The sequence below is a fragment of the Capra hircus genome, chromosome 12 (genome assembly GCF_001704415.2).
Source record: "Capra hircus breed San Clemente chromosome 12, ASM170441v1, whole genome shotgun sequence".
Taxonomy (NCBI): domain Eukaryota; kingdom Metazoa; phylum Chordata; class Mammalia; order Artiodactyla; family Bovidae; genus Capra; species Capra hircus.
The window spans coordinates 54,857,849-54,885,290 of record NC_030819.1 but is presented as its reverse complement, the minus strand read 5'-3'; the positions used below and the strand labels follow the sequence as shown (position 1 = coordinate 54,885,290).

The following is a 27,442-nucleotide window of genomic DNA, read 5'->3' as shown; positions in this document are numbered from 1 at the left end:
TAAAGACACGACTGAGAAACCCAGAAGAATCTACTGAAAAATTACCCAAACACTAGAAGTCCCACACTTCAAAATTTATAGAAATCAATTGTTTTCACATACACTGGATAACAAAGAATCTAAGAAGACAGAATGGAGAAAATTCCCACTGATAACAGCAACAAGAAAAAACACCTAAGAATAAACTTAGTGTATTGTAACTATACGAAGAACAACGTAAACTCTGAAGGATACTAAAGCAGACATCAGCAAATACAGTGACATGCCATTATCTTGGTGAAGGTAACTCCACATCTAAAAATCACAAATGCTCCTTAAGCTTACTAATAAATTTAATAGAACCAATAAAACGGAGATAAGAAAGAGCTAACACTAGTAGATGTTAAATGTCACTCATTAAGATAGTGTGAAAGCTGCTGCCTTAATAAACCAGTGGGAAAAGCTAGACTATGCAATAAATAGCTTTTGGACCACTGTCGGTGGTGGGGGTGGTGGTGAATTCATACCTTACATCCTATATAAATTCCAAACATATAAAAAATTTTAATATAAAAAAATGAAACCTTAAGTAGTCTAGAAAATACTTGATGATCCCTTCATAAGATTATCTTAAGAGTAGAAATGCTAACTTTCTGACCATGACTCAAAATCCAGAAGCAAAAAGTACATTTTATCAATTCGACTACTATAAAAACGTCTGTATGGGAAAAAATTGAGCAGAGTCAAAAGAAAGATTACAAACTTAAAAGAAAGGATCACAAAGGTCAGATCCCTCTGGCTCCTACATAGCAAAAAGACAGAAAATGCAACTGGAAATAAAGATGCGAAAAGGATTAGACAGACAGAAAAGGAAACAGAAATGAATCAGAAAGATAGGCAACGTACTGATTATTGAGTAAATACCAAAAAACCTGCACTGAGATTCAATTTTTTATCTATCAGGTTGTCAAAAACCCAGAAGTTCAGAAAAAGTATTGCTAGTGAAAGACTCTCATGCACTGTACACTGGTAAATTCTTCTAACAGTTATCAAATTACAGTCACCAATTCCAGCAGGTACTGATCTCACAATCAGAGTTGGACCTATACTTGTACACACACAAAATTAAGTATGCTTAAGTCAGTCCCTACAGAACTGCTTACACTAGCAAAAAGGCTGAGAACAACTCAAAAGGCCATTGATAAGGAACTGGAGAGACAAATTACAGAGCATCCACATGATGGACTATTACACGGCCACTGACCATGAGGAAGCACGGCACTGTGGTTAAGACAGCACAGACTCTGGAGCCACATGTTGTCCAGACTCAAGTCCTGACTTTATGTGTGACCCCAGAGGCTTTTAACCTCTCTATGCTTCAGTCTCTCTATTAAAAGGGAATACTGAAGTATCCGCACTACGGGCTGTTACTAAGATTCAGTTAGGTCATGTTTGCTAACTATTGAGAAGATTGCTGGGCGTACACTAAACATACCTGTACAAAGATTTCCAAAATACACTGTTATGAGAAAACATACTGTCATGTGCAATATACAGACCACTGTACATAACCTACAGTTTGTACATATTTTAAAGTAGAGTGGTGATAAGAATATACAGTTGTTAACTCAGGGAATATGTACAAGAGACTAATAAAGGCTGGTAGGAGGAGTGGAGAGACTGGGGGTGTCAGGTATGAAAGGTTTTTCACTGCAAACCTTTTCTACTTTTAAAGAAACTGGTCCATACACACTATACTCAAAAGACTTCATTAATAAAAAGAATTTTCTGAGGACATATACCCAATCATACTATCAATAAGGTATGAAAGCAGAATAAAGATATTTTTAGACTTCCAAACACTGGGAAAAACTCCCCTTTCTCAGGAAGCTACAGAAGCATGTGATTTATTAAAGCAGAAGAGTAAACCAATGCAAAAAGCAAGAAACAGGGTGTTCAACACAGAGGTGGGACAAAAAGAGGGAGAGCTCCCAGGGCAAGAGTGAAGGGAAGCCTGGGGTCTCAGCTGAGGGCGTGAGCACGCTGGAAGGCAACTAGCCCCGAGAGGGGCAGAGGGCAGAGGCCCTGGGGGTAATTTTTCTAATGGGGAGGAAAAAAGGAACTGAGAGGTTATTACTCATTTTGGGCCATATGGAAGGGTGTTTTATATCCGGCAGGGAGTTTAGAATGAACTGGTGGTAAATATTTTTCACTTGGTTAGTTTTCTACATAAGACAAGTATTCACACCAGGAGAACAAAAATCAAAAAAACAAAATACAAAATAAAGGAAATGTAGTCATGATTTACTGTGTGGAGAAGCTACAAACAGTATTTACCTGGCTCTAATAATGTCAACACTGAATGTTCATCTCAAAATTCAGGGGTTAAGTGGGTGTGGGGGTGTGGGTGTGGGTGTGTGTGGGTGTGTGTGTGGGTGTGTGTGTGTGTGGGTGTGTGTGGGTGTGTGTGGGTGTGTGTGTGGGTGTGTGTGTTTAGTTAAGGGAAAGGTGTATGAGAAATACAGCCTCACCTGCCACAGGACTGAGCTATACACTGTAGAAAAACTGAAACACTGAAAAAAATCAAGAAACAGCACTTAAGCAGGTATTTTTAAATAAAGAGAGAAATGCCAGAAGAAGCAATTAAAAACTTTTCAAATGGTTCAACATATGACCACATTCTCTTTATTTAGAAAAATCGCTAGGGAAAATGCTAACTGAATCTTTTAACTTTGAAGAAAGGTATGTGATTTAAATTTTGTGGTCAAAAAAACCCCCTCAAGCAATGGTATTTATCTACCACCTATCTCTATGAACAGCAGTTAACAATCCTGAAATGTAACTTGTACCACAGTCACCAACCTTGTCTTTGGGACAGGTATGAGGCATAAACATCAACCTTGCTTCTTTCTTGAACATACAATTAACTTTAACTCACAAACAAGGCAGAACTAAACAATAATGTAAGATAGTGATGCCTTTCCAGTGTCACTCATGTGACAGCTACAAACAATGCACTTTAATAGAAGGTAAGAGGCATGAAACAATCAGAAGTATCAAAAAGATCCAATCTGACCGTGGTAAAAGGAACAGGCTTCAGAAAGCACAGGGGAAGAGGCAGCACTGACAGGCAGAAAATGTTCCCTCAAAGGCAAACCACAACAGAGGTTTTTAACACAGTGTATTGTGTGTGTGTCTCTGTCTGTCTGTCTCTCTGTGTGCATGTATAATCCCTAAGGACAATCACAACCAGGGCTGTGGTTAAAAATACCACCCTAAAGGCTAACAACAGGCTTAAAAGGTCACTTTACATGAGAATTCTTCTCTTTTCCCAAATAAAATCAGTAAGAATAAGGTATACTCATTCTGGTTATGCAAAACAGTGCCCTTGATTGAAATCATGATGTAAAATACTGTAAATCCTTACTCCGGCCTCTCATTGATTGTTCCCAATTTTGCTAGAAGCCTAAACAGTCTTCCATTTTGAACCTCCTATAAAACATTTTAAAAAGAGAAAGAATATTAATGTTCCAGCTAACTGAATATAAAAGCAAACGTTTATAAAACTGGTATCCTGTACCAATATTTGCTTTAAACCATAAACCCTAATATTCCCACCTTTTGGTTATACTTTTGAATATAACATGTTCTTTTCATATACTGTAATACTCAAGATTATGCAATTGTCCCTTTTTTATTGGATTATAGTTTTTGTGTTACTTTCACTGTATAGCAAAGTGATTCAGTTACACATATACATGTATTCATTGTTTTTTCAGATTTTTCTCATATAGGTTATCAGACTAGAGTAGTTTCCTGTGCTACACAGTACACCCTGTTGGTTATCTATCTTATATACAGTAGGGTGTATGTATTAATCACAAGCCTGTGATTTATTCTTCCCCCACTGAAGCTGTCTACTACTAAGATTGCATATTAAAAAAAAAAAAATCAAGATTGTATCTCAAGACTGTAGAAAAACCATGAACCAAAAAAAAAAAAAAAAAAAAAAAAGACAAATGCCCAGAGGACCGGAGAAATCAAAATACTGAACACTAAGTTTGGACAAAAATATCTGCAGTCTTAGCCAGCAGAGTACTATATCCAGCAGAGTACTATATCCAGCACAGTAATTACTCTGTTTTACATCTACTGATAGACACAGATGCAGGTGCGTACACAGTCCTTTAACTACACACGTTACCTTTGCAAGGTCTTCCTCTATGACATCATTTCTCATTTGAGCAGCATCCAATTGAGTATAAAATCGAGCACCAATCATGGGCATGATGTCATTTACACTTCGCATCCTGTTTTGGTCAGTCAACAAATATCTAACCAAAATAGAGAAGGATCACTTGAATGCCAAACACGCAGTTTACAGAACAACACAACCCACAAGCACACAGGGACTGCTGCCACCAGCATGTTAGTGTACACAATTTCCAAATTTCTTTGTCATGCAAGTCGAGTTCATTTTTTAAGCTTAATGATTGTATTTCTTTTCTCTGGAAAACTTTAAGAGCCAATGGAAAAAACTGTAAAAACGTCTCTTTCTCTAAATCTTTTACTACTATGAAAATGAGAAAGGAAAGCTGGGTATAGAGTTACACTTACCATATTTCCATTCTCAAACCCTTCTTCACAATAGTGGGAGATGAAAAAATCCAAAGGTTTTGGGAGAGGTGGTTGTAGGTGGGAAATTTTTCCATTGGTCTTCAAAAATAGTTTTTAAACTAAAACTCAGACTTTCATTTGGTAAGGGAAACAAGCTTCAGTGTTTTAGGAAGCTGTCTCCTGCTCTGTGACTTCATTCACCAGCTGTCATGGTATTTTTATTTCTGAGAAATCTCCATGCACTAACACACATCAGGAAAAAGAACAGTTTCTTCTACCATCATAACTAAGGCAGAAAAATACTACACGTCTCAAACGGCTACCTGTCGGAACACAATGATTATTGATCATTTAGTATTAGTATTCTGACAGGTCAGCCGTGTCCTAACCGTTCCTAACAAAGCAGCTTCTAACTGTTCTGCGCTCTGCTTATAATTATACCTATTTTCTCCATAGGACTTATCTCTATCTTGCAAACATCTTACTTGTTGACGAGTTTATTAACTCCTCCCCATTATAATGGGGGGAAGCTCCAGAAGACGGGGGATTCTGTTCATCTTATACAAAGTAGCTTCAGCAACTGACACAGAGTTAGGCATTCTTTTGTTAAATAAATGAACAGTTATAAACTCATGTGGACAATCTATGTCTTAGCCATTCATCTGAAATTACTGACCTATTTATATCTAACTTCTCACACTTGAAGTTATTATAAGCTATGTGACTTTGGCAAGTTATTTTATAGCTCCCAGCCTCAGTTTTGACATCTTTAAAATGGAGCTAGTAATGGTACCTAATTTAAAGGGTTATTGGGAGAATTAGGTGAATTAATTCATAATTCACATCAATCAGCTCAAAAGTACATGATACATAGTTTACTGCTCTGTAAATTTTGATTACTGGTTAGTATGAAAGTATGACTTTTTTGTTTATTCATTTTTTATTAAGGAAAATTTCAAACATTTATAGAAGGAGAGAGAAGAGTATGATGAATCTTCATGTACCCATTACCCAGTTTCAGTAATTATTAACTTATGGCCAATTTATTACACTTATATCCTTTACTCTCACTTTTATAAAAAGGGAAAATTATAACTTGAGATTATTTAAAATATCCTAGGTGTTGCAAGCTATGGCTAGAAATCACTGCTGTGATAGTATATGAAACAAATATTTTTACTTAAGAGAAATCATCTTAGTTGATCATCAGAGGAACCAGGTAACCACTGGCTCCAGTGCTCTGTCACAAGCAGGACACTTAGGCCAGTGTAACAAAGCACAGGTGGGCAGCCCCATCCTCCGTCCCTCAGTTCCATACCACAGGGCTAGTCCAAAAAGAAACGGGATCATCCAGGGTTACACAGAAAGATCAGAAGGAACAGCTGGAAGCTAAAAGAGACTGAAAAGGATCAATAAGCTCTAATTGCTTCTAGAACATCATAAAAAAAAAATTTCAGGAGACTTCCTAGCATCTATTCTCCTGAATCATTTAAAATAAGAGTTCTGGTTGTCCCCCCTCCAGAATCCCCGATGTCAGACGCATCTTATAGACCATCGTGACAGCAGTCCACAGTGGACTGGGCTTCTCTTAAGCCCCAGTCTTTTCAGACGTACAATCAAGGATTTCCTGGAGTATAAAGACACTAGGGGAGAAGGGACCCTGACACACATACTCTCTGAAACAGGGGTGTGGGCCACACACCACACAACTGGGCTGCAGATGGGGTTATTTCTGACAGCTCTTACAAAGATGTTGACCACTCTGAAGAACAGCACTGTCTAATGGACTTTCTGAGATGATGCAAATGTTCCATGTCCACACTGTCCAGTATATGAGCCAGAAGGTACATGCAGCTTCTAAGCTCTTAAGATGTACGTGGTGCAACTGAGGAACTGAATTGTTTCAATTTTATTTAACTGTAATTCATTTAAATTTAAAAGGTCATATGTAGCTCATAGATACTAATGCAGCTCTAGGGGGGTCTACCCTTTGGACAAATGTTTGAAACACCAATGACTAATTTAAACACACTGGTTTATGAACTTATTTCAAGAAATACATACTTAGCAATAAAAATAAATTAAAAATTATTTAATTATGTTTGTCCTGATTTTAAATAGTGGAAACTAAAACTCAGTAGAATCACTGTTAAAAGACTGTCATGAAAAATCTCTGTCTTATCTCATAAGATCATTATATTAAAACTTACAAAATCAGATTCTTCAGGTCAGAGGAGTAGTTGATTGTCACCAGTTCCATGGCTTTCTGTAAATTCTCTCGCTGAATTCCTGCCAAAGAGTTGCAAGCCAAAGCCAACACAACTTTTCCTAATGATATCAGATCTGCTTGCTGACATGAAAGAATAAATATAACTTTTAATTTTTCTTTCATAGGTACAAATTTAATACACTGACACTATTGCCTGTATGGAAAAAGCATCTTTACAAAGAAGCTGAAGAACTAAGCACAAGGTTCCTAGATATTGGTGCTCATTAGAATTACCTGGGAGCTTCATTAAAAAGAGACTTTCTGAGCAGCTCTACCCCGGATTCTCACTCAGTAGGTCTGGGAACAGGCCCAACATTTTTAAAGTACCCAGGTAATTCTAATGAAGGTACTTCTAGGGGCTACTTTAAGAAACATTATTCCAAACAATTCATATGCCACCTACAGAACCGCTGCTTTACTGTCCTTTTTTCCCCCTAAATGTTTATACTTAAATAAAGCTCATATTCTTACTATGGCAGGACATTTGAGGCTGGTTACCAAACAGCTGCTTCAGTGATCATCACAGTCACGACAAGCACTTTCTTCATTCTCCATGATGCACAAAAGTGAGAGTGTATTTGAAAGGGAAGTAATTCCCTTATTCCAAACACAATGTCCGCAATACCTGATTTCTGAGCACATTCTCTAGACATCAACAATGCTGCAAACCTCCATGACAGTCCATCTGCCCTTGTTTCCAAGCAGACAGGTTTTTACACTATAGTCGATCTCTGAGCTCTGTAACCACCTCATTTCCTACTCATTTTCCTTCTTTGTTTTAAAGATTTCCCTCTTTGAGGCCTTTCTTCCAAAAGAATGTTTAAAAGACAGCTCACTGAATAATAATAATTCTGCTTCTCCTAGAAACAGAATGGTCACCTAAGTGGCCCTGTTTGGCAGGTTAACTATCAGTAATCATATACCTCCAAGACAATGGACAGTTTAGAGTTCAAGGAAATCATTTGAAGTAATTTCTACAGAAAACTCACATAAATCTTCTCATCTGAATTACTGGATACATGTTTATTTATGGAATAAATAAATATTCCATAGGAGCTTTCAAACCTAGCTTTACAATAAAATTCACCTGAGAAGCTCCCCCCCCCCGCCAAAAAACATCACCCAGTGGCTATCCTTCCATCCTATTTTGTTGTTGTTAGTCTGGGGTAAGATCTACATATTGGTATTTTTCATAATTTCGTAAGAGATTCAGATATGCAGCCAGGGTTGAGAGCCACTGGTTTTGTAGAAGTTTATAAATGGTGTTATTTGCAAAACCAGGTGAGTATTTCAAGGCAATTGCTACTGAAACTTTAGGACTACACAGCTATCCTTAACAACATCCTTCCCAAAGAGTAAAAAAATAAAAAGAAATCAAACTCCATAACTAAAATAACATTAAAAAGTTCAAATCTAGCACTGGTGAATCTGATACTCTGAACCTAAGATCCTATAATATAATCAGTGGAAAAATTAATTATTAGACAACTCTGAATCGATCAGGAAAAGAGCTGCCAAGGATTCATGTCAGAGAAAGTGTGTAAAACTCTGTCAGTGGCCGAGTTTGGAGATCAGGCTGGGAGGGCAGGTGCCACAGGAAGGGGCATGAATGCTGTGGCACCATCCTTGCTCTCTGGACCCACAGCCGTGACTGAACTCAGGCAGGACTTCTCTCAGTCTCTCTCCGGATCAACAAAACATTCCAAGTTAGATAAAGGAAATCATAAACATGCGGATCAAGAGAAACCAGTACATGGAAAAGCAAACTGTAAAAGTCTACAAGTGCTTCAATTCAGTGTCATCAGCAAAGCAAACTTAAGCTTGTTATTATTTATTAAGTATTTCAGCAGCATGTAGCAACACACAACATCCCCACCCTCAAACAGCAAAATCTTCAGTTTAGCTCCACCCTGAATCAATGCTACAACTAAATCTCCCACCTAGAGCATCCCCTATTACAAGATAGGAAAACAGGAAAACAAAAGCACAAAATAGCTCAAAGACTATATGGGTTTAAGAAATAAGTCCGTCTGATTCTGAGTACATCTGCTACCTTTCTGAAGCTGACTCAAGGTGGAAATACCCACCTAGAAATGAAGTATACACATCACATAATCCAGACTAAATCAGAACAGATTTTTTCAAATAAAAAAGGTTAATGAAGTCCTGCTCGATAGAGACATTGTAATGTCATTAAGCGCTCAGTAACTCTCCTTTCCTTATTCCCAGCTAAATAGTGTTCCGTTTGTTATTTTTGCTTCTTACCTCCATCTGGCTTTCCCCCCATTTGTTGAATTCTGGAGGCTTTCCCCCCAACTCATTTTCAGTTTCTTCCTGATTCTTGACTTCTTGATTTTTCTCTGATTCTATCTATGGCTCTACTTATGTCCATTTTACTGAAAGTCAGTCTCTATTCACGTGTCTGAAACAGACTATGAAAAATAGACTACAAGAAACAATACACTCCTTTCTCATGTACCCTCTTCTCTGTAAAATCATAAGCCCCCCCACTAGGAACTACCATTAATTCTCTCCTTTACCTTACTTACATAAGCTATATGGAAAATCCATATATACACTCACTTCAAAAAAAAGAAAGGAAACCTGATACAATCTTTGCCTTTGAAAAATAAAGGGAGACTGATAACTGGTTGAAAGTAGCCCAAGTTTATGAATGGGGGCAGCTCCTAACCTACCAATCAGTTGGCCCAAATGCTTATTTTACAGTTGTTTGTTTTGAAACTCTGGAATTGCTTTTTCTTATGAAGCGTGGTTTTCCAAGGTAACTAACGATACAATCCAAAACACAAATAAAGGACATTCGAAAATAAAAAAATGGAAAACACCCCTGCTGTGATACGTACAGAAAAACAAAATCAAACTAGTCTTATCTCTCACTAGAAATTAAAAAGAAAAAGGAAATATTCAGAATAGAGAGGAATGGAGAGGTACCATGAGGCTGCACTTAAACAACACAACACCAGTTCTGCGGACAGAGGGTTTCCTAATACTTGCAATAGAGGCTGATGGCACTGGTTCTAAATAATGTCTAATTTCTCTCCCAAGGTTTAGTATTACTTCCTTGGATATATAAAGATCAGTAGCAGTTTAACAGTCAATAATCTGTCACTTTCAGAAGCACAAAGATTATGAAGGGAAATTTTCAAAGCCAATTAGTTAGGCACTAAGTATAAGACAGATGATAAGCAGGAAAGTAGATAAGAAACAACCAACCAAGATAAGAAAGAGGGAGCAAATTCCCCTCTGCAGAAGAAAGCTGCTAGCGGTGGGGGTTGGGTGAGGATGGGGGTACTGGAGGGTAGCCAGATTTTTCCACATAGAGCCCACTAGATGGCACTACCAACCAGAACAGCTTGGCAGCTGCTGGGGGTAGGTGGGCCAGAGCAGAGGGGAAGGAAGCTGTGAAGAGGCTGCAAACAACTGAAAAGGACGAGAGGAGTCGCTCTAAGTCTGAGGACTATGCTGCCCACTGTCCAGCAGCAAAGGAAGAGGTTTAAGCATGAACTGACCAGAATACCACACACTACTTACACTTCAATTCTCATCCTGGCCTTTCCTTTTTGTTCTGAATTTGTCTCAATTTTAATAAAGCAAACTAAAATCTTTCAAAGATTTAAAGAAAAGAAAATGAAATGAGAAGGGCAGTGGGAAGGTAAGGTATTTCCTTGTTTCTCCATGTAAATAAGAGATTTTGTCTTACATCAAATCTCCCTAAGTTAATAAATGTTCAGAAACACCAAAAACTCCTTACATGAAAAAAACAAACAAATACTGTCTTAAAATGACAACTGCACATCCTTCAAAAAATATGAATACAAACAGAATGACATGAGATACTGACTTTAAATAGCTATATTACTTGCACAGAGTAAAAAGGCAAAAGCAGCCACACTGAAAGCTACTTGCAGACGTGGATTCTTACCTATGTCTTGCATTAATCAAGAAATAAGAATGAAACAGCTAAGAACACAATGGAACCTCAGTCCACAATATTACCATAAAGTCAGACTATAACCGAATTCTGATAATGTACAAGAAGTGAGTGATAGGTTTTGATTAAGGAAAAGAAAAAGAATCCTTTAGAAAATAGCTATACAACACCTTTCCTCTGAAAATAAAAGTTTTGGATTGACAGTGGGACAACTGTAAAAGTAAAAACAAGTGTGATTTTAACATACTAAAAAGTGAAAACTAAGTAAAATGTTATTTACTGTGTTTCAGTCAGCTAGGTAGTGTTCTAATCTATGCTGAGGACAAATTTCCTATTCATAGAAATGTATTTTCACTTGAACAACTAGTCTCTGACACTGTCACTAATTCTATATTACAACTTCTAAGGGCGCTACACTGAACACACCATAGTGATTAAGAAATGCACGTTTCAAGTCTGCATAGAGACCACCCCCAGAATAAACTGAAATCTACATTTAAAACTCTGAAATGCATTTAAAATAAAAAAATTATCTTAAAAAAAAATTCAAGCCTTAAGTTATTAAGTAAATATCCATGTTAATTCTTACTCACCTGGTATTGAGCCATTAATGCCAATGGATTATTATTCTGACTGTTATCAAATGTTAAAACATCAAAAACTCCAACACAATTTACTCGCAACCTTTAAAGATCAGAAAATTCAGAGAGAATAATTAAAACGAGACTTTTGAAAATTTACATACTAGTGGAAACTGAACACTTCTTATGATACTGGGAAGGATCTCAGCATCCTGGCCAGTCCCTCCACCTGCCCTACCCCCATGTAACCCCTGCCAGTCACTACGTTAGAGATAACGTCACAGACTTCAAGTGACAGGCCTTTGGTTGTTGTGAAAGCCAGGAATGGGTAAAGCCAGGACTGCAACTTGCGCTTTTTGACTACCAGGCCACTGCTTCTTTTCCCAAAACCTAGCTGCTTCTTTACTAGTTACGCATGAAAAGAGAACCAGTTAGCTTCGTAACAGGTGATGAAGATGTGCCAGGCACATTCAAAGCATTTTACATGTATGTATTAATTTGGTCCTCTCAATAATCTTGTGAGGCAGGTACCTTAGAAATATGGAAAATGGAGATAACAGCAGCACCTGTCTCATAGATTGCTGAACACACAAGTAACTTGCTGTTAGTTAACTAACTAGCAGAGCCAGGACATGAATCCAGGTAATCTGGTACTAAGACCTTGAGCTCCTCATGCTATGCTGCCCAAGACAACTCTCAAAATTTCAACAACTCAAATCAAACGCTGGTGAAGTCAAGGTCTCTGTAAAATCACTGGTTCTCAAAGCATAAAACCCAATCAGCAGCAACAGCATCAACTGCCTGCTTGTTAGAAATGCAAACTCCCAGGCCTCGCCCCAGATTTCACGAATGGGAACTCTGGGGGTGTAGCCCAACAGGCTGTGCTGACTAAGCCTCTCGAGATTATGGGGACTCATGTCAAAATCTGAGACTGAGAGATGTACATATGAAACCTGTACTGACACTACTTGACATACCCCCAACCCTAACCATACATACCTCCCAAACCCCTACAAGATCTTGGTTAATAACAAGGCATTCTATTACAAACTCAGCATGTAAAAAAAAAAAAAAACTTACAAATGAACTCAAAGTCACAGCAGTTCTTCTGGATGGAATATATGAAAAGGTAGAATTAAAACAAATTGTCACGCTATGTTTACTAAGCTGTCATAGGTTAGATGATTGATAAAGAAGCCAGAGTTCAAAATGCCAGTACCTTGTTTTGCCAGTTATCAGAATCTTTGTTGGGTCCATAACGCGACATGCCAAACCTGCTGTATGAATGGTACGCAGTGCAGAACTCAGCTGGACAATATATGCCCAAATAAGAGATTCTGGCAACAATCCAGCATGCTGTCTGGGCAACGGTCCATCATGTTGACCTATAAACACATAAAAAATGGCACCTTTGTGTAATTAACTAAAAGACTAAGACATGCAGATCAAAAAGAATTCAAGAAACAAACCCAAATTTTTTTATGTATGATATTACACCTCAGTATTATACTGCCAGCAGTAGGAGCGCTCTCACTGAGCTTCTCTTTTCCATGACCACTGTAATTATTGCACAGCAAACAAAAATTATTCAAGTAAGAACTTCTACTTAATTGTGAACCAAGTTCTGATTAAAAACAGGAACTGAAGGGCTTATTTTTCTTAAACTGTGGTTAAACCTTGTCTCTATTGCTGCTCAGGTGTGTGGGAACTATTCTTTCCATGGCTTGAGGGAAACAGAAGTCGCCACCAACATCTCTGTGGAGTGTTTTCTTATTGTCCTTATGCTGCCCAGCCTCTTCTATTACAACCACGTCCAGTTAAAAGAAAACATAAATGTAAAACAGCGAACTTATGCCACTTATGGGTAGTAATGTTGAAAAATGAAAATAATCCAGTCTACCATGAAAAGTAATCCTTTTGATTCTATCAACCTTGTAAGAGCTTCTTGATATAATTTTCTGGGTTGCTGTTAATCAAGAGAAAAGGGGCCTCATAAATGTAATCTAGATACTGTAACTATTTCAGGGAACATGACCTTATAAATTCAAGTATTCAAATGGTTGTAAACAAACCTTTTCTGAATCAGTTACAAAAGCAACACAGTTAAATGGTTAACTGTGATGGTAATAAACAGCTAATAAGTACTTATGACCTGAGACAAAATTTCCAGGGAAGAACACAACACAAAATTCAAAAACTGCTAGCCCTCAAATTTAGACAGAATTGAAGATAATACCATCTGGAAAACCATGTTAAATGACTCAAAAAGTAGCTCTAGTAATATATGTCAAGACAACATCAAAGACAACCAGGAAGCGGTCAAATAAGTGTGGTTTCTTGGGTTCCAAAATCACTGCAGATGGTGACTGCAGCCATGAAACTGAAAGACGCTTACTCCTTGGAAGGAAAGTTATGACCAACCTAGATAGCATATTCAAAAGCAGAGACATTACTTTGCCAACAAAGATCCGTCTAGTCAAGGCTATGGTTTTTCCAGTAGTCATGTATGGATATAAGAGTTGGACTATAAAGAAGGCTAAGCACCAAAGAATTGATGCTTTTGAACTGTGATGTTGAGAAGACTCTTGAGAGTCCCTTGGACTGCAAGGAGATCCAACCAGTGCATCGTAAAGGAGATCAGTCCTGGATGTTCATTGGAAGGACTGATGTTGAAGTTGAAACTCCAGTACTTTGGCCACCTGATGTAAAGAGCTGATTCATTTGAAAAGACCCTGATGCTGGGAAAGATTGAGGGCAGGAGAAGGGGACCACAGAGATGGTTGGATGGCATCACCAACTCAATGAACATAGGCTTGGGTAGACGCCGGGAGTTGGTGATGGACAGGGAGGACTGGCGTGCTGCGGTTCATGGAATCGCAAAGAGTCAGACACGACTGAGTGACTGAACTGAACTGAATAGGGGAAAAAAAAAAATTGTAGCAAATACACTGCATACTTTATGCCAGATTTGATCTAGTTACTTTACCCACATTATGTCATTTTAAACCTTTTACCACAATCCCTATAAGGTACGCTATTATTATTCCCACTCTCTTATTAGCATATCTCTTACAACATGCTATTTTTTATTTTGTTTTAAATTAACAAGTTACATAATGTAAGAAAGCATTATACTTCCATCTATGTCTCTAAAAGTTTATACAAACATTGGCTCTTTTTCATTTTCAATATTCATACTGGGAAAACAGAGATTATAAATTAAAGTATATATGATAAATTTAGAGGCGTTAATACCATCAAACAATACTTTCAAATACTAGAAAATGAACTGATTTCTAAGAAAATGTAAACATACCAAACAATCAAACACCAAAAGCAGAATTAAGATTTTTAAAAAAATAAACTATAAAGGAGTGCTATAAATCAGCGGTTCTCAACGGGGGTCAACTTTGCCACCTCAGAGACATTTGGCAGTGTCTGAAGGTATTTTTGGTGTCACAACAGGAGGAGGGGGTTGCTACTGGTATCTAGCTGGTACACGGTAGGGATGCTTCTAAACACCCAGCAAGGCAGAGAATGGCCCTACAAAAATAATTACTCCAGCCCCAAATGTCAACAGTGCTGAGGCTGAGAAACCCAGCTATAAATTAAAGCCAACAGTCATTTCACAGCTGTTGTTACTAAAATAAACGAACAACTACAGTGATATTTTTCTATAGGAAAAGTTATACCACATCCCTTTCAACAAAATTATGTGTGTGCTACAGATGACATGGCAAAAGCAAAAAAATGACCACACTCTGAGACCAATTTTTAATGCAAAACAGCCATGTAACCACAGCTTGCTTCTTTCAACTGTCAGAAAGCAAAGAGAAATAATATTTAATCTATAATGCCAGGCAGACTCCAGTCTTTTCTCCTTGCTTTCTCTCAGGATACATTCAGGAAAATCTTTAACAAAAACCTCAGCGTAAAGGCTAACACTTTCCTCCCCCAAACAAGAAAATGATACATACATTTTCCTTCCCCCAAAACAAACTAATTAATAGACATCACAAAATGAATTTACTTTAACTCAAAATGATTTGCCCTTCAATAAGCATTTGTTAGAATGTAATTATAACATTTCAGTTCTTTGCAATATATGAACAATAAAACAATTCTTTAAATACTAAACAAAGAAAATATTCCCCATTTAAGTAGAAGTTACCTGAAAATTTATTTTGAAGTTCCTTTAGTAACACAGAATTCTACCTTAAAGCAAAATATTTGTTCAGGGAAATAATTACATAAATAGCAGAGAGTCACACTGGACTATGTAAAAGAGACAAAACAAACCAAAACAAAAAACCAAGACAAGAAAGAAATGTCAAGAGACTCATAATGATGATGCTTTGGGTGGTGAAGTTACAGGAATTATTTTTCAATTTAATGCATTTTCCAAACCATTTTACTCAGAAAGCTTTACATTTTTTAAGGAAAAAAACAAGAGGAAAAAAACTTTTATCGTATTCTCAGCTACTTAAATTTCAGATATTTACATCAGTCTTTCGTAACCCCTTTTCATCTCCATCTACAGATAACACATTATTTCCTAACGTGTTACACACTGACTCCATTTCTTTAAAGTATTTCTTTTTAAAATGCAATATGGTCTTTAAACTGAATGATTATAGGGCTAAACTTACAAGTACTCTAAAACACAAAACTACTCTTTCACAGAGCAAAGGTTCTGTCAAACCCAGCTTTTTTGCATCATCTCCTTACCCCACTTTCTCTTTGTGAAATAGGCATCCGCGTTGGGGTCATTGAAGTGTCTGCTCATCATGGTCTCTCCTCCAGCATGGAAATCATATGCAAACACAAGAGCTTGAAATAAAACACAAATGCTCATTACTGCAACCTGGCTTCCAACAATGAAGCCCACCAGCAGAGAGACAATTACAAATCACTCACAAGGCTCTGAGAAAGCTTTAGTGGTAAACACTTCACGCAAGGTTACAATATTTGAGTGCTGAATTTTTTTCCACATATCGACCAATACCATGCACTTTGTGTTAACAAGACGAAAACCTGAAAAACAGAACATTTTCTGCTTAACTGGAAATGACATTTCCCCCTTATTTCCCCAGAAATGTGCCAGAAGAGCCATGTTATACATCCCTTCGGAGAAGGCAATGGCACGCCACTCTAGTACTCTTGCCTGGAAAATCCCATGGACAGAAGAGCCTGGTAGGCTGCAGTCCATGGAGTCGCTAGGAGTCGGACATGACTGAGCGACTTCACTTTCACTTTTCGCTTTCATGCATTGGAGAAGGAAATGGCAACCCACTCCAGTGTTCTTGCCTGCAGAATCCCAGGGACGGGGGAGCCTGGTGGGCTGCCGTCTCTGAGGTCACACAGAGTCGGACACGACTGAAGCGACTTAGCAGGAGCAGCAGCAGTAGCAGCATACATCCCTTGTTGTTGTTTAGTTGCTAAATTGTGTCCAACTCTTTTGGGACCCCATGGACCACAGCCAATCAGGCTCCTCTGTCCAGTGGACTCTCCCAGCAAGAATGCTGGAGTGGGTTGCCATTTCCTTCTCCAGAGGATCTTTCCAACCCAAGGATCAAACCCAAGCCTCCTGCACTGATAGGCATATTCTTTACCACTGAGCCACCTGGGAAGCCCAATATATCCCTTTCCAAATGAAACAATAAATATATTTATTATCCTTTAAATTCATGTTAATTAAAAAAAACTCATTCAGGAATATCTGAATAATCTCAGCCTCAATAATATGCTCCTAAAAGAAGATAAATTATCTTCCTTACCATGTATCCTCCGAAGGCAATAAGGCAGATCATCTTTGCTATTTACAGCTTTGTAGCAGGATGTAATGTATCCAAAATTACTTGATTTCTGTATCCGGTTGGGTGGTGGCAGTGGTTCTAGAGGGAACAGGCTGTGGTAGCTGTCAACTTCTGTAGGGACTGCTACAGTAATTCATAAGAAGATGACTTTAGCTTTCAGACATTCATAAATCTCTCAGATCTCAAAAAAATAAAGAAGAAACCAAATTCACAAACAACTGATATCAAACACTCTGTATTCTAGAAGAGTGTCAAGATTCATAGTGTGTCCACTCTATAGAGCACACCAGTCTCACAATCAATAAAAACAGACACCATAACACAACAAAAGAACTAGATTTCACGAACTCAAAAATATTTACCTTTGGTAACCGCACAACTTTTGGATTATCACTTATAAATATTAAACTTTCCAATGGTATCTTATTTGTCTTTCCCTAGTCATCAATGATGCTCAACATTTCTTCAAAATTTTTGGTTGTATAAATTTCCACTTTCTTGAAATACCTATTCCTATTTTTGGTTACTTTTCAGTTTTATTTTTAAGGCTCTTACTAATTTGTGGCTTTAATTTTCTTTTCTTTGTCAAACATGTAAACATCTTCTAAGCTTTTTCTCTACTATAGATATCTTTGGGTTGTTTTTAACTTTAATTCAATAAAATTTATCAGTATTTCAAGAGTCAACAAACTTTGCCTCCAGTATAGGAAATCCTTCCCTACTGAAACATTAAATTTATTCACATATATTTCATAGCATGAGTTTTAAAGCTTTGTATTATCATTTAGAGATATTACACATTTTGTTTTAGACATCTAAATTCTTAATCTGGAGTCAGTTTTTGCATGTGGTTTGAGATGATACAACTGTAATAATACAATCTTCTACCATAAAGAAAACCATTGTTCCCAGTGCTTTCCTGTCCCCACTGATTAGCCACCTGTGTCACTTCTCCCTAGCCTGTTCCAGTAGTCCATCTGTCTAGCCCAGTGCCATTACCACACCACAGCAGGGACTACACACTCAAGCCAAGCCTGCCTCCCCACACACCAGAACCCTAATCACAATCTTCAGAATGGTGCAGGGAGTCTTCAACTTTCACTTTCTGATAAATTCTATCATATACTATGAAAAGCTCTGTTATGTACAATATAATTTTTAAAAAAGAAAGACACAAAGACCAAACCTTGATTAGAAGTGGAACTTTCAGCCAATCTCCCAACCTTCCAGGGAGGGGAGAGAAGCTGAAGACTGAGTTAACTGCCAAGAACCAGAGATGTAACCAACATGCCCCAACAACAAAACATCCATAAAGACTCCTCAGCAGCGGGATTCAGAGAGCTCACGGTTGGTGAGCCTGAGGTGGCACTGAGAGGGTGGCACACTGGGGAGGGCAAGGAGGTCCCCCACCCCCACCCCCTGCCCCCACATGTCTCTTGCATGTGGCTGTTCCCTGAGTTGTACCCTTTATAATAAGCCAGTAATAGTTCATACAGTGTCTTCCCAAGTTCTGTGAGTCATCCCAGCTTATTCCCAAACCTGAGGGCATCCAGTAGAAACCCCAAAATTTGTAGTTGCCCAGACAGAAGTTTGAGTAGCTTGGGTACCCCATTTCAGCTGATATCTGAGGCAGATGTGGTCTTCCGGGATTGAACCCTTCCTTAACAATTAAACTGTCAGAATATGAAGCAGGTGTTAGTACTGTGAGTAAAAATAACTCATGTGCTTTGACTAAAATTGTCCTGAATCTATAGTTTACAAAAATTGATAATCATTATGTCTTCCTATTCATGAGTATAGTATTTCACTCTATATATTTACCCTCACTTTCATGCATTGGAGAAGGAAATGGCAACCCACTCCAGTGTTCTTGCCTGGAGAATCCCAGGGACGGGGGAGCCTGGTGGGCTGCCGTCTATGGGGTTGCACAGAGTCGGACACAACTAAAGCGACTTAGCAGCAGCAGCAGTAAATCTCCCTCACTGAGATGTTACATATCTTTTATTGTATTTATTTCTAGGTACTGATACTCTGAAACTACTGTAAATAGCATATTCATTTTATTTTTTATTTTTTACCCTGGCTAGGGCATCAAAGACAATGCTTGATAATAAGGAAAATCCTAATATGACCATTTCAAAGGCCATGACAGAAAAGTTTCCTGCCCATCTAAAGTGGAAAAGATCAGTCTTGAAACATAATAGCCAGAGATACTCCTCCGAATTCTTTAGCAGTCAAGAAGATACACAGTTGACTGTGCTGAGTCCTTGATTACAACCAGGTATACTGAGATTACTGCTACAGTAAATGTATTCCTGCTATATTATTTACAAAGTTTTGCTAAATTAAACCACATTTAATCTTGCCTTTACAGAATAAGCTAGGGAAAGAGATTTTAATGCTCTCTGAGAAACACTACAATTCAGCCAAAAAGAATATAGGTTTAAACCCTGATTTGGTCAGACAATTACTAGCCACTGATCTTAGAGGCAAGCTACTTAACCTGGCTGTTACCTTTAGTTTCCTCACAAGCGAAACAGAGGTGATAATATTAGCAAGTACACCACAGGAGCTTTGCAAAGAAAAAACTTACACACAGAAAGCCTTAGTACACAGGCATGCCACAGCCTCAATAACAACAATCACTCCTACTTAAGTACCTATACTTTGTCAAGTTTCAAAAGATAATAACATTCTAGTGCACAGTGAGATAAATCAAATGGAAATTCTAAAACTGCCTGTTTTTTGGATAAACTAGAATCTTGTCACATGTAGAAATATTTGAAAAACACTAGATGACCAATGGCATCTTGGAATTCTTAACTAGATTTCAAACAAATATATTCATTAAAGAGTAATTAATTAGCTGGCTTAAAGCATAAAAACTGTGGGACTACATAAGGATTATACTCTCCTTTAAAAGGATCAATCAACTTGCATTTTACCTGGCATATCCGCTTGATCGATTTGAGCCATTGTTATTAAATGTCTGTTTATCAGCTCCTAAGAAAAGAAAGTAAGTTCATTTACATCTAAACACAGCTTCTGAAATATGGACTTTTTAATGTAACTGACTAGCATAACCATCAGAGAAGGCAATGGCACCCCACTCCAGTACTCTTGCCCGGAAAATCCCATGGACAGAGGAGCCTGGTAGGCTGCAGTCCATGGGGTCGCTAAGAGTCGGACACGACTGAGCAACTTCACTTTCACGCACTGGAGAAGGAAATGGCAACCCACTCCAGTGTTCTTGCCTGCAGAATCCCAGGGACGGGGGAGCCTGGTGGGCTGCCGTCTATGGGGTCGCACAGAGTCGGACACAACTGAAGTGACTTAGCAGCAGCATAACCATTAATAGTTTTGGCATGTTCACTTTTCAATACTAACATCATGAAATAACATTTCCAATACTGGTAAAATGTCTAAATTCCAATTCCAGGTAGACCTGCCCATAACTCTAGTTGGTTTCAAGTAGCAGTGTTACAACCCAGAGCCTACAGCTAGCTAGCTCTGTGGTCAATAATTCACTCCACAAACAATATTCTGGGGGTGCAACTTACTTCTGTGAAATAAAAACATTTTTGAGGATCTAAGAGTGAAATAAAATCCTACGTATCAAGTAATACCTGTTTAACAACAACAAAATTAAATTATTTTATAAAACCTACTTTGTAGAAAATTTTGAGCTTTCTTAAAATGTTCTTTTCTAGGCCAAATTACTTATTAGCTAACAACTACAGGTATTAGCAAAAATTTGTTTAGAGATCAGAAACCATTTAAATTATTTTACATACTTCATAGGCTTTTCAATGCACAGGATGTGAGGTGCAAATGGTGGTCCATTTAAATAGCTATTCTATGTTTTGTATTACCTGCAATTGTCTTGAAAAACACGTGTCCTTAAATAAATATATCAATTAGAACTCAAACTATCTGCTTCAGTACAGCATATCTAATTAAATAATATGATTTGAAAGGAGTGCTGTTGTTTCTCCAGTTCTCTGCTAAAGAACAACAGACATCAAGTGTTTCCACTCTGAACTCTGAAAGCGTACCTGTCGCAGTTCATCAGCCATGAAGAAGGAAGGTGCGTTTGCTTTTGGCTGCATATAAGCAACGTGAGGTGCAGTTGGAGGATAGATGTGGTAGTTGGGAAATACCTAAAAGATAGGGAAGGGGAAAAAAGAATGATCAATTTTTCTCAACTGATAAGCTTTATCATTACTGTGATAAAGTTCTAATCTTTAAATGACAGTGATAAATTGATACTTTTAATCTTTGTATGACAGTGAATTAAAGGCCTCAGAGAATAGCTGTTATCAGCACACTTTCTAAGTGAATTCATTTAAAAATCTTTATTGGAATAATCTATTTTTTAAACTCTAATAAGAAAGGAGACATTTCTTCAGATATGGTAAAATTTTACCTTCAACGAGAGGCACAAGTGGTTTTTTGGAAGTATTTTTAAAAGGCAATTGGAAGAGAGGAAGAAAGTAGATACTAAAGGTGCTTGGGAACAGTCAGAGCATGGAGTAACTCTGCCCTGGCCACCCAGAGAACTGCCCTCTGGAAGGGTCTCCTGCAGCCAAACTGAACAAAGTTGTTATCTAGATGCTTGTTAACACCTCAGATTAGAACAGGAAAGAGGACCAGCATCCTCTGGGTCAGCAGTGGAGGTGAACAGAAGGATGTGCCAGAGTATGTACTTTCCAATCGAACTACAACAAAGCCACTAAACTCTACTGCCAGCCTCGTGTCTTTGATCCTTTCAACTAGGCTCTTCCCACCACCCTGCTTTCTTCCCATCTTCCTCTGCCTCTCCTTCCCTCCACTGGTCCACAGCACAAAATCAAAGTACACCCTAAAATATCTTCTATTTTATCCTTTCATATTTAAAGCTGAAACAAACCCTTTTTTTTCTCTTTTAAAAATGAATTCAGCTGATTTCCGCTGCCCTCAGATGATTGTTCTGCTCTGGATCCCAAGCAGGAAGTGGTTCTGCAATACTTGAAAGGTTTCCTTTAACTACACCTGCAAGGAGAACAGCGCCTCCTTTCCCTGGCCGTGGTTTCCTTACATCAGCAAATACAATTGGGCTGAACTACCTCAGGTTTACCAGGAGTGTATTTTTAAGAGCTGTGTGAAGGGTAAAAACATTGTAAATATGTGCCATGTATAATATCCACAGAAACAGCTGAGATAGTTTTGTGACAAAAGAATCTCTTGGTTAAACTGAACTTTTTTCTACAAATGTGATAAAATAAAAATGTACATAATTATGAAATATAATAACCCCCTCCCCAAAAGCAAAACATTGATGGAATTCTTACTTGAAAGAACCAAGGAAAGTCTCTACTCTACCTCAATTATTTGACCTTCTGCTCGGCAAGCTGTTCTGTGATAATTTTTGAAAGATCTCTGACCAAAAACAAAAACAGAACAAAAAACTATTAGCTACTTAATTATTTTTTAGAAAGCATTTCACATGATTCACAAGTATTTCCATAAATGTTTTCACATTTATTTCTCAGACGGTGGTCACTTACAGTTGGGGGATCAGTCTCAGAGACACTAAGATTCAAGAGTCACAACACGAAGGCAGAACTAGGACTCTTAAAAGAGGAAAAATAAAAATCTGTTCTCTTTCCACTCAAACTGTCCTTCAGTAAAATATGAAATGTAATCAACCAAAAAGAAATCATTAATTTAATTTACAGGATCAAAATCTGCTTGCTTACTAAAATCCAAGTACACTTTTCATATAAGCCTATCAGCTATGATTTTGTCCAATGTTTATGGTGTAGACCATCTTTCATATTTTAATGGAATCTGGCATTCTTATTCATGAGAGCTTCATCTACTACTTACTTTTCTATAGGTAAATAATCTCTCAACATGGACAAAATTACAAAATTGCAAAGGTACACCTTATGGAACACGACCTTCCCTCTCTGCCCCTCCCCCCTTCTCACTGCAGTCCTTTGGTGGCCCTTTCCCTACCTCTAACCAGGGCTCCCTGAACTCCTCCTTGGACCAGTGACCCACACTGGAGGCCTCTTACTGCCATGTGCTCCATCACCCCGAGTTCCAGCTATTAAATCACTGCCTCACCTGGCAAGTATTGACCATCAGTTTGCTTTCAGTCACTACCGTTAAGAAACCATCAACTTCTCTAACTTTTCACCAGAGGTGAGTCTACCTACACTTACAAACAAGTGTCAGCAAATGGCAATCAGAGCTGGCACAAGTACTAGGGGACCCCTAAAGCAAGACATGCTGTAAAGTATTAATCTAGAGTGTGAATATACAACTAGATTTGTCCAAAACTAGAGTTATTATTGGGATTCCTTGGGGCTCAGATTGTAAAGAATCTGCCTACAGTGCAGGAGACCTGGGTTCAATCCCTGGGTCGGGAAGATCCCCTGGAGAAGGGAATGGCAACCCAAGAGTTTTTGTTACTGTAGAAACAGATTACTTTGAAGAAGTAAGAAGAGATTAGAGTTATCATCTGAGTTAGAAATGAGTTACCTTTCCACATCACAGTAAAAAGATACAAGAAGGAGTAACCTCCTCGTCTCTCTCATTAATAAGGAGCTGCTATAAGGGCCCTCTCTTTTCTCCCGTGTTTAAAGCACACATACCATTCCACTCAAAGGTGCTGGAGTTGTGTCTGTATAAAAGTACGTCGTCCCACCAACAGTTTCCTTTTGGATCACTTGACCAGAAGATGGTGTCTGAGAAACAGGATTATTCCCGGGCGTAGAGGCACTAGAAGGCACCATATAATTTGCTGGATTTGGAGTGTGGCTTCTTCTTCTGGGGGCAGGAGAAGTATGTGGAGTGATTTTGGGGGAGTGAAGAGGGGAGGATCCAGCAGACAATGACATTCCTAAAGTAGACGGAAGAGTGAAAACTGGTTTTAGAGAAAAAAATCTGAAAACTAAAATGCAAATACTCATTTGGAAGAAAACATATTTAGCAAAATTCTTTAAGTGCAAAGAAAAAGACAATTTTATCTTGTCCTAGAGAAAACTCTGATTAAAGCAAATGTAAAGAATTTTTTTTCAAAAACAGTCAATTCCAAATAAATTAGGAAATTTACTATAAGAATAAGTCTCCTCCATATCAAGGTTTACATGAGAAACAATAAAAATTATTAAATTAATTTAATTGAAAAATGATAAATAACTAACTATAAAATTATGCCTTTTATGAAAAATTCCTTTTTCTGGTGAAGAATCATTTAAAGCTGTGGTTATTAACAATACAATTACCACATTTCCTAAAACATGATTTAGTATAAAAAAAATCAAACTACTTAATGCGATTTATTAGATTTCTTTGGGCCAAATACATTTAACAGAATGGTTTGAAAAAGCGAAAGAAAACTTAGTCCTAGTTGAAATAACATGGCAGCTTAAATACCATACTTTTTTAAATCAAGAAGTATACTATTTTGATGCCTTTTGTCTTTAAATAGGCATACACTATAGTAGACAAATAAAATTTCTGCAGATGCATACTTAGGCCGACTGGTATTACTCTGTTCTTGAAAGTTTTACCTAAACACAACTAGTGAGAAAGCAATGTATGCGAAGTATCCTCTATCATGAATCTACGGTGAAGAAAGGGGAAGGACAACTGTCTTCACCCTTGAGGAGACTCCAGGCTAGCTGAGGAAGTAAGACCAGGTCACATGAGAAAGACACAAAATGACTCACTGAAACACTCAAATATAAACCAATATACCGCAAACTACATGCATAAATGCAGATGGAATACAAATTAAGTAAAACCAGGTAGAGTTCATCAAAGGCTTAATGGAGGTGATCAGTTCTGAGCAGACTGAAAATAGTTTCTAGAGCTACAGTTATACTTTCTGGGGAGGAAAAAAAAATTTATCCAGAAACGATTTTCTGGCTATTTGGGGAATGACTGAAAACCTTCTTCACCTTTGGGATAATAGGCCATCTCATAATTCAAGAAAAAAGTTAGCAAAATGCCTCTGGTCACAAAAATATGATTCATTAAGCAGGAGTATGAATTTCAAATGCCAAGAATCCATAAAACATCAACACTGTTCTTTGAAAAGATGCAGGTAAACAAAAATAAAGTGAGCACTGAGATAATATTTACCTTTACTCTAGATAGCCCTCTGTACTTCCTATACAGTCCTGACAAAATCATGTCACCTGATTTTCTGAGCAACTAAGTGAGGTAGGTCAGGTCACAACCACCACAGCAGAGATCAGAATTTAGATATAGGGGTTTTTTTTATCTGACCAAGGACAAATGTATGTAACCAATAGCGAAGCCAGGTCTCAAACCCAAGTCTCCACACTTTCAACTTAACTCTTTCTGCTGTTAACACAATGTCTACTGTACTGACATTATAACTGGTCAAGAATTTGCAAATATGTCTTAACATCTAAAACCCTTAAAAACATATTTATAAGGAAACCAAGCTATTAAGATATAGGCTTAATTAAAAAAAAAATTGTTCCAGAGTTCTGGGTTTTCTTCTAACTCACTGTATATTATACATTTAACTGTAGGTTAATCCATACTATAAAACTTGGGAGGATTATTTTCAAAAGATAACTACTCCCCAATTATCAAGTATGAAACATATCTAGATAGGTTTCCTAAAGTTAATCTCTAAGCCTTTCCTAGATAATAAAGCTGGCCAAGTCACTAAAGAATGAATTTGTTTACTACCTTTGAATTAAATAAACAGCAACAAATACAGCTACCAATTCTTAAGCACTTTCCATGTGTCAGGCGCTAAACAAAGTGCTTCACAAACACCAGCCTATTTAATCCTCACAAAGATCCTGTGAGGTAGGTATATCACAGTCACCTCACAGAGGAAGAAACTAACTTAAAAATAACTTTTAAAACTTTATTGTAAAGGCAAATATAGATTATTAAACAAAACAATTAAGATTCAACCTCAGGTCTATCTGATTGCAAAGCCTGAACTCTTAGCCAATATCCAATACAGGTGTCCAACACCTAAGTCTTATATAGGGGTACAAGTGAAACAAAAAGTAGAATCTCTCTTTAAGGCTAAATATGCGGAAAAAGATTACCAAAAACAAACTAGTAGAATTTACCATCTGTAAGTAACAAGCTTTCTCTTAATTTCGTGGCTTTCTACTACAAAGTTTCAGCACTGAAATTTGAGTTCATGTATCTGACCAGAGGCTGACTGGAATTATTTAAACATATACAAAACACAACATACACAATAGTAGCAAGCATCGCAGCCCATAAGCAGAACAAGGTAACTAAATTGTATGGGAAGCGAGAAATGAAATTTAACTTCTAAACTACAGAAACATCAAATCTAGTCACAAAGGGCAAAGCTTTGTGGCACCAAAGTGTTTTACCAACATGTTACAGAAATATGAGTAAAATATTGAGTAAAATATGCATATTATCTGCTTGGTGAGAGTTTTTCCGTCTGGTATTGTGAACACAATAAGCACAACACTAACTATCCACATACAATACTATGAAAGAAAGTGAAGTTGCTCAGTTGTGTCTGACTCTTTGAGACCCCCATGGACTGCAGCCTGCCAGGCTCCTCCATCTATAGGATTTTCCAGGCAAGAACACTGGAGTGGGTTGCCATTTCCTTCTCCACTACAACACTATATAGATGGCACAAAGCAGCAGAACATTACTACAGAAATGAGCAGTTAAAAATAGAGGTGAAACGAACAGATTTCATCTCTCACATGTAAATGTTCCTTTGTAACTTCCATCTTTCCTTATACAGTGGGGTGGAAGCAGGGCGCTACTTGTGGCTATTACAACCGTCTGCTAATAATTAGTACTCAGTCACTGGAACACTTGGGCAAATACAGCAAAAGAGTGAGGATACCGTGAGAGACAATCAGGAAGAATGAAAATCTTGATGTAAAACAATAAGCTCAGTTCAGTTCGTCGCTCAGTCGTGTCCGACTCTTTGCGACCCCATGAATTACAGCACGCCAGGCCTCCCTGTCCATCACCAACTCCCGGAGCTCACTCAGACTCACGTCCATCGAGTCCATGATGCCATCCAGCCATCTCATCCTCAGTCGTCCCCTTCTCCTCCTGCCCCCAATCCCTCCCAGCATCAGAGTCTTTTCCAATGAGTCAACTCTTTGCATGAGGTGGCCAAAGTACTGGAGCTTCAGCTTTAGCATCATTCCTTCCAAAGAAATCCCAAGGCTGATCT

General features: G+C 37.8%; 1 protein-coding gene across 6 annotated transcripts in view; it reads right to left on the bottom strand.

Moving 5' to 3' along the window:
• Positions 1 to 27,442, bottom strand: part of PAN3 (PAN3 poly(A) specific ribonuclease subunit) — a 122,245-nt gene that overhangs the window by 7,526 nt on the left and 87,277 nt on the right. For 2 of the 6 annotated variants that reach the window (XM_018056594.1, XM_018056597.1), the window contains 12 exons: positions 23,856 to 24,103; positions 22,576 to 22,632; positions 21,270 to 21,374; positions 20,160 to 20,217; positions 17,176 to 17,337; positions 16,316 to 16,432; positions 16,127 to 16,228; positions 12,618 to 12,783; positions 11,411 to 11,501; positions 6,807 to 6,946; positions 4,184 to 4,313; positions 3,407 to 3,471 (listed from right to left, as the gene is read on the bottom strand). In XM_018056594.1, the coding sequence (XP_017912083.1) occupies positions 3,407 to 3,471; positions 4,184 to 4,313; positions 6,807 to 6,946; positions 11,411 to 11,501; positions 12,618 to 12,783; positions 16,127 to 16,228; positions 16,316 to 16,432; positions 17,176 to 17,337; positions 20,160 to 20,217; positions 21,270 to 21,374; positions 22,576 to 22,632; positions 23,856 to 24,103 (1,441 nt within the window). Of the gene's footprint in view, positions 1 to 3,406; positions 3,472 to 4,183; positions 5,996 to 6,806; positions 6,947 to 11,410; positions 11,502 to 12,617; positions 12,784 to 16,126; positions 16,229 to 16,315; positions 16,433 to 17,175; positions 17,338 to 20,159; positions 20,218 to 21,269; positions 21,375 to 22,575; positions 22,633 to 23,855; positions 24,104 to 27,442 lie in introns of those variants that run through there. The other 4 variants (XM_018056596.1, XM_018056598.1, XM_018056599.1 and 1 more) reach the window with 3 other exon arrangements.